The 14,783-nt window shown below is 35.7% G+C and overlaps 1 protein-coding gene across 1 annotated transcript in view; it reads right to left on the reverse strand.

Moving 5' to 3' along the window:
• Nucleotides 1–14,783, reverse strand: part of THSD7A (thrombospondin type 1 domain containing 7A) — a 267,166-nt gene that overhangs the window by 101,937 nt on the left and 150,446 nt on the right. Inside the window, exon 6 of the mRNA XM_030264733.4 lies at nucleotides 931–1,179. Coding sequence (XP_030120593.3) covers nucleotides 931–1,179 — 249 coding nt within the window. The remainder of the gene's footprint in view (nucleotides 1–930; nucleotides 1,180–14,783) is intronic.

Here is a 14,783-nt window from a genome sequence, read left to right on the forward strand (position 1 = left end):
TCTGCAGTATTGAAGCATCCCTGCTGAGTACTGATGAATGATGAGAAGCTGGAAGCTTCCTAATCAGTGAATACACAGCAAAGATCTTTGACTCACAGTTAAAACCCCAATTGGGATTATGAACTGCAAGAAATGCCACAGAATTCCCTACCTAACAAGTACTTTAAGGCTAAATAAAGCAAAGGGCTTCCTAATGCAGCTGGAGATAAAGAAAGATGATATTTCAACTATTAAATGAAAAATATATACCACAGACAAAATTCTTAATATCAAGCGACATTTCTCCAGACCCTATTTTTAGCTTGATAAAGAAAAACACAGCTGGGACTTCAATATTAATTTTGATTAGATAAGGATTACTGCAATCTCTTGAATCGTAAGGTGGTCACTGTTATTTCTCCTAAACTTTATTTGCTGTCACTGTTAGCCTCTCCCACTTCCCATGTAGGGCCTTTGCTGTGCTGAAAACAAGCCTCACTAAAACAGTCTGCTAGCTAACCAGATGTTTGATACCCCTTTCCTCTATTCAACATTTGGTCTGCAAAAAGACAAGAAATTCAGTAAACAATGATTCTGTTAGAAAAGTTATGCAAGGAAAAGATCACTGACAAATCAATACAATTAATTTATTTTCATCTTGCCTGAATCTGCATATGTGCAAACATTGTCTTTTAAAAACTGAAATGAATGAAAAGAAAATATACTTATTATTATTCCTGTACTTAGAGAAGGAACTGGTTACACTACAATGGGAACTATTTGCAGACTTTGGGCTTTCAAGAGCACTGAATAAACAGGGATAAAGAAAAAAGCTAAAGTCCTGCCTAATATTTCTTTAATAATGGTTTGGTTGATATTCCATTACCAGCCTTGTACACTTAATTGAAATTGCTCATTTTAGTAACAGAGAAGTGAAATGAACCAACTTACGTAATGCAGGGTGCTACGCCGTCTCCTTGAGAAACACACTGCTCTGCTTCTTCTAATTGTGGGCATTCACTCTCGCTGCCAACAGGGAGCTGCTTAATGGTCCGTGATCTTGTACGATTCCCTTTAGGGGTTGTCATGTCAAAGCAGGTTTTGGAGCAGGGGGTCCATTCTGACCACTCTGACACCTGGCACTCCTTCGTGATCACACAGGACTGAAATGTGATGGGCAGCTTTTCCTGATTGCAGAAGCTGTAATAATAGAGTGTTACAGTTTTTACCACACACATCCAAAGACAGTCATGAACTCCTACAGCAAAATCAAAAAAAAATATTGCCGTATCTCTGAATAAAATTAAAATCTAAGCCTTCTTACCTGTATGGAAATATATCAGAGGAAATATATACAATTTTAATTTCTTATCTTTTATTTTCAGGTATACTCTTTTTTTTTCTTTTTGGAACTATTTCCAAGTAAGGGAGAATTCAAAAGCGAGATGACTAAAGGCGTTTTTTGCAGAGAATGAAATACTCAGTGTCATCTTCTCCTATATTCCAGACTACAGATGGTTTAAAAACACAGTGGCAAACATACTGAATGCTTGGTCACTAAGAACTTACTTTGTCCATAGTTGGTATATTGCCACAGTAAAGCCTCATGGTCCAAAGAGGGAATGATCTCTAATCTAAAGTGAAGTCTTCCTTGCTACCAATAGTACTTATTTCCTGTTGCTTCTGAAGGCCATAATTTAATTTCCATTTTCTATCTGATTGCCCCTTTCAAGTATTACATAAGCTGTCAGCAAGATTTTCTCCCTCTAAATCACTCTTAATTTTAAATTTTATAGAATAAAAACTAACATTTCTATTTTAAATTTTGATTCACAATAGAAAAATGAGAAATAGAGAAGGGTAACTACAGTTAAATAAAATGTAACTTTATCTCCTTAATTACAATTACAACATAGATTTATTTTTTTATCATGTCTGGGTTGGAATAAAAATCTGGCTTTTGAAGTAGTTAAATAGACAGGAAAAATATTTACTGGTACTGCAAGTAGCACAATGAAATGCTCTGTTCAACACCAAGCCTATAAACTATACTACAAATGTTTGTATTTTTCCCTTTCAAAGAACACAATGAAAAATGAATATTTACAAGTATTTCACTGCTATACAAAATTTGGCCCTACCCAAATATCCAACATAATTTTGAACCTCTATTTACAAAATTTTGTAATAGAACTAGGGGTACTTAAAGAAACTGAAAGATTTAAAAACACAATAAATGAAAGCATTTTATGCACAAGAAACAGACCAACTCTACATGTTGCAAGCAGAAGATCCTGGTTATGGAGACAGTGTCATCATGTCCAAAAAGAGGTTGACGAATCTGTGAGCCATTATCCCTAATACATTTACTTTGGATATTGGAGAAATACAAAATGAACGGACTGCAAAAGACAGTCAGGTGTCATATTTTTGGTTTTTAAATTGCATCTCCCTCTACCACTGGAGACAGTAAGGTGGAGACACTGCTGGGCTTTAGAGACCATAGGCGATTACTCAGAAGGAGTTTTCTAATATTCTTACTATGTCAAAGGCAGTGGTGATGGGCAAGCCTAACATGCGATAGTCAACTTTTATTCTGCTTTAGGACAGAAACTACATACTGTTTGTGGAGAAAGACACTCAGAGCTTTTGAGAAAATTGTTCTTTAATAATGGACTTTTTTACCTCCATGAAGCCCCATCGGGCATATGACTATGGTACTGTCAAAATCAAGGAATCTGTTTCTGTACCTTTGACAAAACATATAGATCCATTGATTCCCCAAAGACACATTTTAATGACTGAAGAAAATATACATTCCTTATGGTTTCTAACATGGGCAGCATTTGCAAATTGTTTTGTAGAACAGATGAAGTACCCTCCCCTTCCAACTTCCCATCCAATGAGACACCTCTGAGGGAAGAGTAAACCAACCTCTTCACACACACTGTGACTGGGGCTGAATTTAGTTATAGATGCACATTGCCAGGAACATGCATAAAATTGCCATCACAAAGTAGCTTTGGTGAGGAGGGAAGAAGGTAACTAATGATGTGTAATAGTCCCTGGGCTTTGCATCTATTTCAAAACTTATTTGGGAGAAGTGTTATATGAGAAAGGCTGATGTTTGTTACTAATTATTTCCATATGTGCACATGAAGAAGACCCAAACAGAATTGTACCATCATACTAACTTCATTGTTTATTTATGATCCTTAACAAAAATAAAACAATAGAGTTAATTGACGCTTCACTTCAAATACTTGTAAAATAAAATAATTGAAAATTAAATATAAAACAATCATGTTCTTAAGTTCTTGCAACTGGATCAGAAATAGTACTAGGGAGACAAGCAAGAGGTAAAGTGAGCTATATTTATTTCCTTATTTGCTTATTAAAACCATGCACCACTTGCAGTACTACATAAACACCACCAAGAAACTGATACAGTAAGTCACCACTACACAACCTCTTTTCTGTTATGCATAGTGTCATATTATTTTAAGAGGACAGAGATAACTACAATTAAAAAAATAAGAGTGGTACAAGCAAATTAGCTGCTGTTTGTTCTTTTAACACTTGATTTTCTTTGAGCAAGTTAGAGAAACAATGAGAGCTAACTGGAAATGGCCACTATCAAGAGTTTTCCTTCACATTGCAGGCAGCAGAAGAATATGTGTTGTACTCTAATCAAGTAAGGAAGGGAAAAATCACATACTTCAAACCAGAAGAAACAAGCAGACTGATTTTAAATCAAAATCTAGCAATGTGTTTGTTAAACAAAATACTGAGTCTGGTCTAATGCTACAGATGTGATCTCCACAAATAACTGAAAGCAAAGCTTACTTTTTATGTAAAGCTCTCTGCATTTTTTGATGGACTTATGTGTCTTGTTTAGTCATGCAGACTTGGGATGAATCTTCTCACAGGACAAAAGGCAAATGAGCAAGTAGCATAACAGAAAATAAAAATAGCCAATTAACATTCATTTCATGATACTGCCCAGCTCACTAGTAGTTCTGCACCAAATGTCTCCATGCCCTTGACTAATGTCTAAGTACACATTACATACAAAGTTAACCATTCAGGAAGAGAGAACATAAACAAGTCCTCACCATCAACCCATATAGTTGTGTCCAGATAATTGTTTGGAAAGCTTAAGGAAAAGCATGAGCTACATGAAAATGCTGTTAAAAGTCAACAGAGCAGACTGGATACAGGAAGCAGCAGCATAGGGGTAACATGCAAAGTCTGCAGCATCTTGCTCTCTATCCAGTGAATATATTCAAAGGACAATGCCCCAGGTTTTTTGGCAGGGAAGAAGGAATTATAAAAATTGAAATAAGGTGGTGGTTTGAGCAAATACCATTTCAGACAACAGATATAGTGGGGAAATTAAGTTTAAGGTATAAAAGAACTCAAATAACACAATGGAAAGAGAAAGCAATCCCAAACAAAATAAAACATCACAGTGGATGAATAGTCCCTATTGCTATTAAGTCAACAATAAAACTATTCCTGACCTCAAAGACACAGATTAGATAAAAGAAGTAAAGAAAAAGGCTGGTTCAAAGGACAACCGACAGAACATAATTACTGCTCAACCTCTTCTGAAGACATGTGGTCAAGAATTTGTGTCTACTCACGTTCTGCAGCCTCGTTTGTGCTTCTACAGCAATAAATAAAAACCAAATATCACTTAAGAATTAGAGATAGGAAGGTCAAACCTAGGCATTTCAAAGTAATTTATGGGATAATTAAGGCTAAAGACATGGGGACAACAAAGGTTGACATAAGCCTCCACATAAGCCTGGAGCAAATTACACCACAGTACCTGTGTACAAATGAGCAAGTTGTGCAGTTGAAAGAATTCTCCTCAGTCAAAAATAAGTTTAAAATATGTGAAAAAATTCTGAGGCATCTAAAGATCTATTAGAGAATGAAAAATACTTTTACAACTTTAAAAAAATTAGGAAAAGTTGATTTTAAAGTCCAATGGCCTATATGAGTGTTTATAATCTCAGTCTCAAAAGTTGTTTTTTCAGGTTGTGTAGAAAAGCCATGGAAAAGAACATTGGAATTTCCTCCTCTACAAATTCAAGTAGAAAAGAATTGGGGCTTTCTGATAAATTTTTGCAATAAATAAAGGTGTGCATGCTACATTCATGAAGCCAAATGCATGTAATGCATGACAGCAGGACTGATCTCTAAATTCATACAAGATTAATAGAAAAAATAAATGGGTTTTAAGCTAGGCAGTCAGACTCTGCTGAATAAGTATACTCCATTTATATATAACTTGTACAACAGAGATTTTCTGCTTTTGCTGGTGTTTCATCCATATCAGACTGGACTAGTAATTAGAAAGAAAAATTAATAAGAAAAAATGAAGAGCAGCATCAGAGTGGCTGTGAGTTTCTAACTATTAACTAACTAATAATCCATGCAGTTGGAAACCTGCCTTGGCAGTAGCAAATGGAGGGCAAAAATGGAAAGACAGCAAGTACTCAGTCACACTATCTCAAGATACTTTCTGGTTTTCCAACAAATTATAGGTTACAGACTTTTGGAACAGAAGCTGAATCTTTGCACTGAAGAGTTTATAGTGTTCACCTCCATGAACTAATATAAATGCTTCCTAAAACTGGATAAGATTTTGATATGTACATCATTTTAGAAACAATGCCTTGCACACCTTTTCTACTGACCAATAACTGTAGATAGTTATTTTTGCATTAGAAATGCTCAGTTAATTTCATTTTTTGACTTCAGGTCTTGCATAAGTATATTTGCTTTCTCTGTGGCATTTTTGAGCTTCAACACTTCTATAAGATCTTTCCTTGATGGTCTCATTGTTAAATCCAAGAGTCCTCTTTCACTATTTTATTTGAACACAGTTATATCCTGCAACTACACATCCTTCTTCTCCATGTACAACTTTGAGATGAAAACTGGTCTGAATTTGAGGACTGTTCAATATTCATGCTGAGGACACTCCTAAAATATCTGTACCTTACTATATTTCAACAATCTATAAGTTAATGGAAATAGGAATCACAAACACAAGGTATAAGGAGACACCATTTTGAAGTTTGATTTTGTGCTTTTCTTGATACACTGCTTTTCATGCTCAAATGTAATAGAGCAACAAAGTCAGGTTTGCAGTTTAAATCTAAAATTGAATAGTGAAGAACATGTTCTTTACAATAAATTAAATTAATTCACTCAGTACTGATATTTAACAAGAACTGCTATTTATTGGGTTTGACTATAATGTAAAGTAATGAAGCCCAACTGGCAAGGTTAATGCAAGCTAAATAGTCTCTTCAATAACTTTTGTCTGCATTATTTTGCCTCTATTCCTTCACCATTATCAGCATTCAACTTTGGTTTTCCCATTATCCACGTTCAGCTTTGATTTTCATTAATGAAATTTTCACAGTTACTGTTCCTTACTTTCATTCACTATACTCATTCTCCCAGAATTCTGATATGTTTGTTTTTTCTTTAGCTGATTTTCCATTTGATTACATACAGAGGTTTCCATTATTCTGAAATTAATAACATGGCTACGGCTCAGGAGATTGATGCCAACATAAACTCTTGGCACTCAGGGGGAACAAAAGACAGGGCTTTGACTGCAAAGGGCTTAAATGAAATTTTTTCTTTTTTAAAATTGAAAACTGTGATTTTTTAAATCCAGGTTGACTATTTGATGTAGCAGTGGATTATGTCCACAGGGTCTTGGCTCCTGTCACTCTAGACTTCTTTGTACGTGTACCTACAGATCTGCCCAGTTGCTCCTGTCCTGGCTCGACTGACCTACCCTCGCCACTGGTGTGGAAAGCAGACACAGAGACTGTCAGAGAGGCAGAGCCAGCGCAGCCAGCTTCATTGAGACACTCAACAGACGTCTATATCGTCAGACACCACACAAAACCTAGGGAAAAATGGCATGCTTCCTCCTCTTGACTCTCTCATACTAAATAGTGTCACAGTGATGAGATACCATATGCCTTTCAAGATCAGGAAGAACTGTGGAGTCAGAACTTGTTCTATCTTCCTTTTGGGAAGGAACTTCATCTTTCTTTTTGGAGTTCTGCTTGCATTCTCCAAAGCAAAACCCCAGCAACAGAATCCAACTAAGTTTTGAGCTCAGCAGAAAAAGGCAGCTGCTTCTGAAGGTTTCAGATCAAAGGACAATCAACATTCTAAGGAAATCCAAAATGCTTTAACAAGTTTTTAAAAAGCTTCATCTAAATCCTAAGAAAGAAGAGTAAGAACTACCTGGAAGATTTTAAAAAAGCCCACAGTGGGCTCCCTCAGAGCAGAATAATTTAACCATTTCCTAGACAAAAAGCCCTGCACACCATCAGGTATCTCCCAAAATCAGCTACATCATCAAGAACCATGAGATTTTCTCTTGAATTCTTGCTGATTTCATGAAATATTTCCTCATTGAATACCATTAGAAAAATGGTTTCCAACCTTTACGACCAGCCACAAGATGAGAACTGCTGATATACAAGCCCATTTCACCAAACTCATCTGCAGAAAGACTTGGAACAATAACTAATTACTTGCAGAACACCAAAACTACATGTTAGTTTAGCACTTGAAAACCAAAATTTACACACATACACAGAGAAGTAGGCTTGCAAAGGCTGACATTTTTGACTGAAGGCCAAACTAAAACTAGTGGAATCTTTTGGAAGAAAGCAAATTTGTGCTTGAAAATAGTAATTGTAAATCACACTAAAACAAGCTACAAGGCTGGGAAGCATCCTTGCAAGACAACGTACAGGCATGTATGAACATTGGCCCAACAGCCAAAGTATCCTTAAGGCAACAAAAAGAATTTAAAGTAGGAGCTGAGTATAAGCATATTTTACTTTTCCCAGCGGAGAAAATATCAGCAGTGTGCTCAGAAGTTTTTTTAAATCTGCTTCTCATAAGAGTAATCTTACAGTGAAGAAAGAGTTAAAATCTGTACCATACTACTCATTAGCATGACATCCTAGAAAAGCTCAGGCTTAAACTGCTGGGAAATCTGATGACCCATGGGCAGACCCACAGCCTAGATGCTCATACCCTTAACAGGTCTACCTTGCAGAAATGATCTGGTTAGGTCAGAAGGTCAAATCAACCTTTGAATTATAAGGACCCATGCGTGCAATTTTACGATTTGCAGTTTTAGCTTTGAATGATCACACTCACGGGCAGGAAGCCTGAGGAAACACAGCAGTATTCATGCTGAATATTAATCCTTTGCATTATCTGGAATTAAATCCAGATCTTAATATTGCATGTGGAGTGTCTTCTCCTTGCTCTTTCTTTGACCACTGGGAACCTTAAGACATACTCAGTATGAGTAAGATGGATTTGGGAGTTACGGGTACAAGAATCAAGTACAATGTCCTGATGTGCTGCAGCAAATTATTTATTTTCTATGCAGTGTTCTCCTCAGAGTTCATACAGCTTGTTGGATACTTTGACCTCTGAAGTAAAACAATCAAATTAACTCTATGGAGTTAATTCTTGGACCACAAGTATAGCTGGATTTTGAGACAGACTGTGGTAAGTATTTTGCCTAAAGGGAAAAAAAAAAAAAGGATGTTTTCTCATAAATAAAATCAAATTTTAAAAAATATATATTTAATATGCAGGTACTAGACAGCAGGAATAATAATAGAGTGATTTTAATCCAGAGCTTCAATAACCCCTGTGATCTACTCTGAAGACATCAAATGCCATTTGTGAAGTCTAGTCGTCCTTGAGAGGTTCAATTCATGGTTGGTACCGACTTGTTTCTTTAAGGAAGTCAGAGAAAATACAGTGCCTGTACATTTTGCTAGTAGAAAATGACATAGTCCTCATTCATTTTCCATGCAGCTGTACTGTTTAGTATTGGTCATCTTGCACATTGTTCTGAGAAACTGGTAGTACCTCCTGGTATAATGGGCCTTTATAATCACACAATGAGTCCACTTCTATGCATTTACAATTCCAATACTGTCCACTTAAGTGTTTTTCACAAGACTATTTTCCCATGATCCTTTTACAAGTTTAACTAATTCTGCCAAACAATTTTGAAATAACAAAATCACTCAGGCTTTCTACACTACAATAGAAGACAGAAGTTACATACAGCTACTGTGTCAAAAAAAAATAAGGTCAAAGTAACAAGGGGTGCTACTCTACCCAAACAAGTGTCAACAAGCAACTGCTGTGGGGCTGTTGCAGATGCCATGAGTGTCTGAGGAGACAAGACAGCAAAACTGTTCAGTGAGAATGCTATCTTTCACAGTCCAGTGATACAGTGACATGCGTGCACATCTCATGCTACAGACAATTTTGAAATTGGCAGAGCAGATTATTTGGCAAGAATCTACAGAGATGACTTATTAAAGCTTTAGAGAGGAATTTCCCTTTGTCAATGGGAATTTTCATTACATAGCAATAATCAGAATCTACTTTGACCCAAAATAACAGCTAGATCCACAGGGTTATCAGCAAAAAAAAACAAACCCCAAAAAAACCAACAAAATAAAACAAACAAACAAACAAACTGCAGGGCTTTGTGAATTAAAATTTGCAGTACTAACATTAAGATATAAAGAAATATATTACTGAAAATTATATAACTACTATTAGTTGTGTTTCAGGCATTAGTTTAGATTTGGTGCCTGTACTGATGCTCAGAGTTAGCAGTATTACTGGCTCCATTGCATTGTCCAGCATTTGGAAAAATGTGGTCAGTATCAGGAGGTGAGCCACACATTTTATTTCCAGTGGGACTGCTGAAAGTTAGGCACTGAAACAGCCAACCCTGATGTTCTGGGGAGTCGTGTGTGTGAGTCCTGCGCATGTCCACCTTGAGGGACAATATGTCCCAGGAGGATGCTCAATTCATGTGCTCCCATACCATAACTTTATTAAGCTGTTTGAGAATACAAGGGTGTACTCTAAGTCTCAGACTATGCTTAGAATTTTAATAAAAAACCCAAACAAAACCGAAATACAAAGTAAATCTAAAAAAGTAATACATTCTAGTTTATTCCCTATAGGACTCTTTACAGATTATGATATAATAACAATATAGGGAATAAAAAAAATTTAAAAATACTCCTTGATTAAAATTTATTTTGTCACACTGAGGTCAATTAACATTAACTAACAATGAGGCAGAAAAGCTGCATAAAAGTACAGTACAGGAGAATCTTCATTAAAGATCTCAGTGCGTAATTCAATTTACCACTATGCAACATAATCTCTAGGCTGAAGCTGAAAATTCAACACTACATTCATTCAAGAAAATAATTTATTCATTCATAGGATTTATTGCTACGAGAGATTATCAGAACATGGAGTATAACCCTCATTACATTATAGCCTATTATATTTTGCTAAGGAAGACAATTACATGTATTTTAATAAAAACTATATGAGAAAGGCACCCAATCTAGATGATTTGCACAGAAATGTATGAATGTCATACATCTAGATGACAGAACAACTGTTCATTGTATGAAAGGAGTTAAAATATGGTGTGGAAAAAGGAATTGTTCATTGCTGTTTCAATTATTCAGCACGGTGTGTACGCTTCCATCTTAAATCTAGATTTGGGCATGGTATGTCAAATGTGTAGCAATACTGACAAGTCATTGTCAAAACAGCAGCCTCAGTAAGATGATGAAGCAGGTACTTAGAATAGAAAGGAGCACCCATTGAATAATATTACACATATCCACAGAAATTATTATCTCCACCAAAACCACCTTAAAAAACTACAGGATGTTTCTACTTTTAAATTTATGGAAATTCTAAAGGCATAATGGAAAATTATAAGAAAGCAACATTTGAACTCTGTTTCTCTAATAATAGTTTACATTTTTATTATCCCAATCCACCTGAAAATTAGCTCTGTAGTTTTTAGTTATCAAGAGGTTTTTTCATCCAACATTTCTTTCTTCTTCCCTGTTCTCCATTTGTTAACAGAATGTGCTCTGAATAATTCCAAATTAATGAATCATGATGACTGTGTATAGTTCATTATCCAAGTTTGTGATATTTACAGGTGCTTTGTAAGTGAGCCACTTATGGCTTTTAAATCCTCACAGTATGATGAGCTTGGAGGCTTCCTCTACAAACAGCAGTAGAGCTGCCTTTGCAGTAACATAAAAAGCAGGGGTAGACATACGTGCTCTCATCTGGTCCTCAGTGACAAACAAAAGGTTGCTTATGCTCCATCTCCACAACCCATCCTCTCTGCATCACTATTTTCCTCACCTTTCTGCAGCTATCTCCTTGAAGTTACTGAACCTTAACCACTGCCACTTTCACATCCCCCTTTCTTCTTGTTGCCTCCTGGAGAGGCTCAGAGAAGTTCAGAGAATCTCTTAAGATTTTTTTCTAAGCAAGGGATACATTACAGGGCCCAACAAACTGCACTGCTGTATTGTGTGTCTGAATATTTTCTCTGTTTGCTGACAGCATATTCCTTGTCTGCTTTCCAAATCAGTGCCATAAATAAAGCAACAGGCTTCTGATGGTTTGGCTTGGTTTTTATTTTCCTCCTTCACACAGTTTATAGTTTTTATGAGCGTAAGCCCATAAAGTAAATGCAGATATTTATTTTATGATTTGAAATGGGAGCATTGACTTAAGAGGTTTCAGGACCTGGAAAGGAAAATAAAGCTAAAATGCCATTCTAGAAGAAGAGATTCTCTCTCCTTGTTTTTCCTGACATTATCTTGAGTATTATTTGCTCATCAGTTGAAATCCTCAATTGGCCATTCCCAAATTCCTTAGTTTCTGTCTACTCAGCTTAACACCTGTGGCCAGTAGTGAATATCATGACTCTGCTTAAGCAGATACACATCTTTGTGAAGTAAAATGAAAAATTAAGCATTACATCTGCCCAACATCAACAAGACCATTCAATAATTTTGGTCCTACTGTCCTCTCTCATGTCTCAACTATAGTATTGGAATAAATAGAAGCTCAAACTCTCCAAAACTTGAAATTTAGTAAAGCACTACAATAAGATAATTATGAAAACTTCCAAATGAGTTAAATTTGTTACAAGATGTGGATATATTTTTTTAGATATTTAATGAATGCACAGAATCAGTGAAGAAGATGAAAATAATTGAAAATTAATTACTTTCTCAGACGAACAGAGGTGAAACAAACCAAAGATGATCATATAATCAAATGCACTAAGGCTAACACAATCTGCTAAATAAATGGTTGGCATGTCTTAAATTTTGGATTCTTTTCGGCCCTTCATTTTGTTCCATGATTGTCATTGCATATTCTAACAAATAAATAAAAGCTCTGGATATTTTTAAAATTCTACTGTTTTTTCTTGAATTCTCACTTCAGGTCATTTAGGTCACCAGTAATGTTCATCTCCACATAGAGGTCTCTTCCACAGTGGTGCTGCCAAGAGAGTATTAACCATTTATGGGGACTGCAACAAGAGCTGGTGGGGATGCTTTCCTATGTGGCCTCCTCCATTCTTCCCCTCATTCACAGATGTTTTGGTCTGAGACTAAGCAAGATAACAAGCTGTATCCAAATGATACAAGAAGAAAAAGAAAAGAAATAGTACAGAAATTCCTGGGATTTTTTTTTTTTTCAAGAGACAGTTACATCCTTGAAGAACTGCTTTAACTACAGTCCCCTTTCCAGCCATTTGAGTTAAGTGACTCTTAGCAGTGACAGCCTGTCCCCACACTTATGGATCAGATGCTTCAGGGGAACATAATGTGCTTTGTCACTGGATTTCAAAATCTTTGCTGAAGCCCAGAAACATACAGGTCAAGATATTCTAGTTCTGTTCCATATTCTTATAGTTATAAATGTCTCTGCTCAAGTCCTTCCAAATTTCCCAATCTAGTGGGGTCCCAAGAAAGCATTTAAGTAAAAATGTTGTATGAACTTTAAAAAAAAAAAAAACACAAAAAAAACCCCCAAACAAACAAAAAAACCACCCAAACTTTTCTTAAACTTCTAAAACCAACCAAACATTTACAGAAAATTATAGGCTTAACATGAGGCATAATCATCACAAGTTGTAATAGGACAAACAGGTTTGCAACTCAAAATTAGCTTCTTCATACATTTGATGTTTCTCTACATTGCCAGTTTGTTGTCTAACAGCTCTCTTTGGTAAACCCCAGTTTCATCAAAGAGGAACATTTCAGACAATCAAGTGTTGTCCTCTACACTAACAGCAGCACTGTCTAGATTTTGTTAGCTATCCAGAGAAAAGTTATTTTATAAGCCACTTTTAATTACTGAATTTGTTTTTTCCTTTAACATTTCTATTTTTCAAATATTTTCAGTGTACCAGAATTTCAGACAAAGGGGAACATAAAGCTGTGTAACACATACATTGTTGCAGAATGAGCAATATGAAATACAATATTTCATCCTTCACGGGAGACTATCTATTGTTCACTCAGCAATAAAGTATATAAATTAAACTTTGATTTTCTTGTTTCACTTCTCTTTACCATGCCTGGTGTGCTGATATGTCAAGAGAATTTTGCCTTTTTGAAGTTTTGCTGACAGCGTTACAGAACCATTTTCTCTGTAGCACCCTTCTGAAAGTTGTTCTTTTTAAAAATCCTTTTTATAATATATCAGTTTTGCTATCTCTGCAAAAAATATTACTCCCCTGAGGGTTTTTATTCTTCTTTCAGTCATGCTGCCAGGGGTCTGATTGTTTCTGATTGCTAAAGTCAAAACTCACTGAAAATTGACTATTTAAGCTGAAGAGCATTTCACGTGAGAATGGCAGGTTTTCCAGTCACCTTTCTTGTCTATATTATTTAGTAACACAGTTACTATGTGATGTAAATTATAAAATCATTTGAACTGGCTGCATTGACACCCCAGGCAGAAAAATAATTCTATTGTTTCAGATTCTGCAATGGCAATCACAGAATAAAGCATTTGATTGCTTAGTGAAGGGTGCAGCATAAATGATGTAAACGGATATACAGCTGATATACACTGGTCTCTAAAAACTATGTTACCAGCCAGCACCAGAATTTCTCACATAAGTAATTTTACCAAATTTTCTTGTTTATTCTATGTAACTGGAAAAAAATGTCTATATTAAAATTGATGTGAAGAGTACTACAAATCCTTTGTGCAATTAAAACATAAAATTTTTCCATTAGACATAAAAATGCTCACTGCATCATTTGTTTAATTTTCACCACTTTGAAGAATTGATCCTACATTGTATTATCTATTGTTTCACTGCCTGAGGCAAGAGAGTTTCATTCACTTCCCTGTACCAGCCTGAAATTGCACAAGACACTGTGGTATCAGAACTTAAGACAGTGCTGGTGATCTAAGTGAATTCAAGAGTGAGTGTAAAGATGATGAGTAAAGTATGCCACTGACTTCCAACTATACTTTTACTTTCTTTTACCATTTATCAGAGCTTTGGCATGACTGGGTCATTCCTCCCTATTTTTTACTCAATAATTTTCTTAACCTTTCAAAAACTTAGGGACTTTCAAAAAGAGTGCCTGGCTGCTATCTGATAGCAACTGATGTACAATAAATTATTCCTTGTATTTAAAGAGTAATTATGTTCCTGGGCTAAGCACAGTGTGGGCTGCATGATGTGAGGCTGGAAAAGGAAGGAGTAAAGGCAATTTTTTGCTTTACCAACAATGAGATTGTGCTGCAGCCAACACCTTGGACTGCCTGAGCTGCTGATTTTAAGATTTTTTGTGAAGACCTTCACTGAAGTGTGGATCAAAATCTCAAAGAACTAA

This window comes from Taeniopygia guttata, chromosome 2, assembly GCF_048771995.1.
Source record: "Taeniopygia guttata chromosome 2, bTaeGut7.mat, whole genome shotgun sequence".
NCBI lineage: Eukaryota > Metazoa > Chordata > Aves > Passeriformes > Estrildidae > Taeniopygia > Taeniopygia guttata.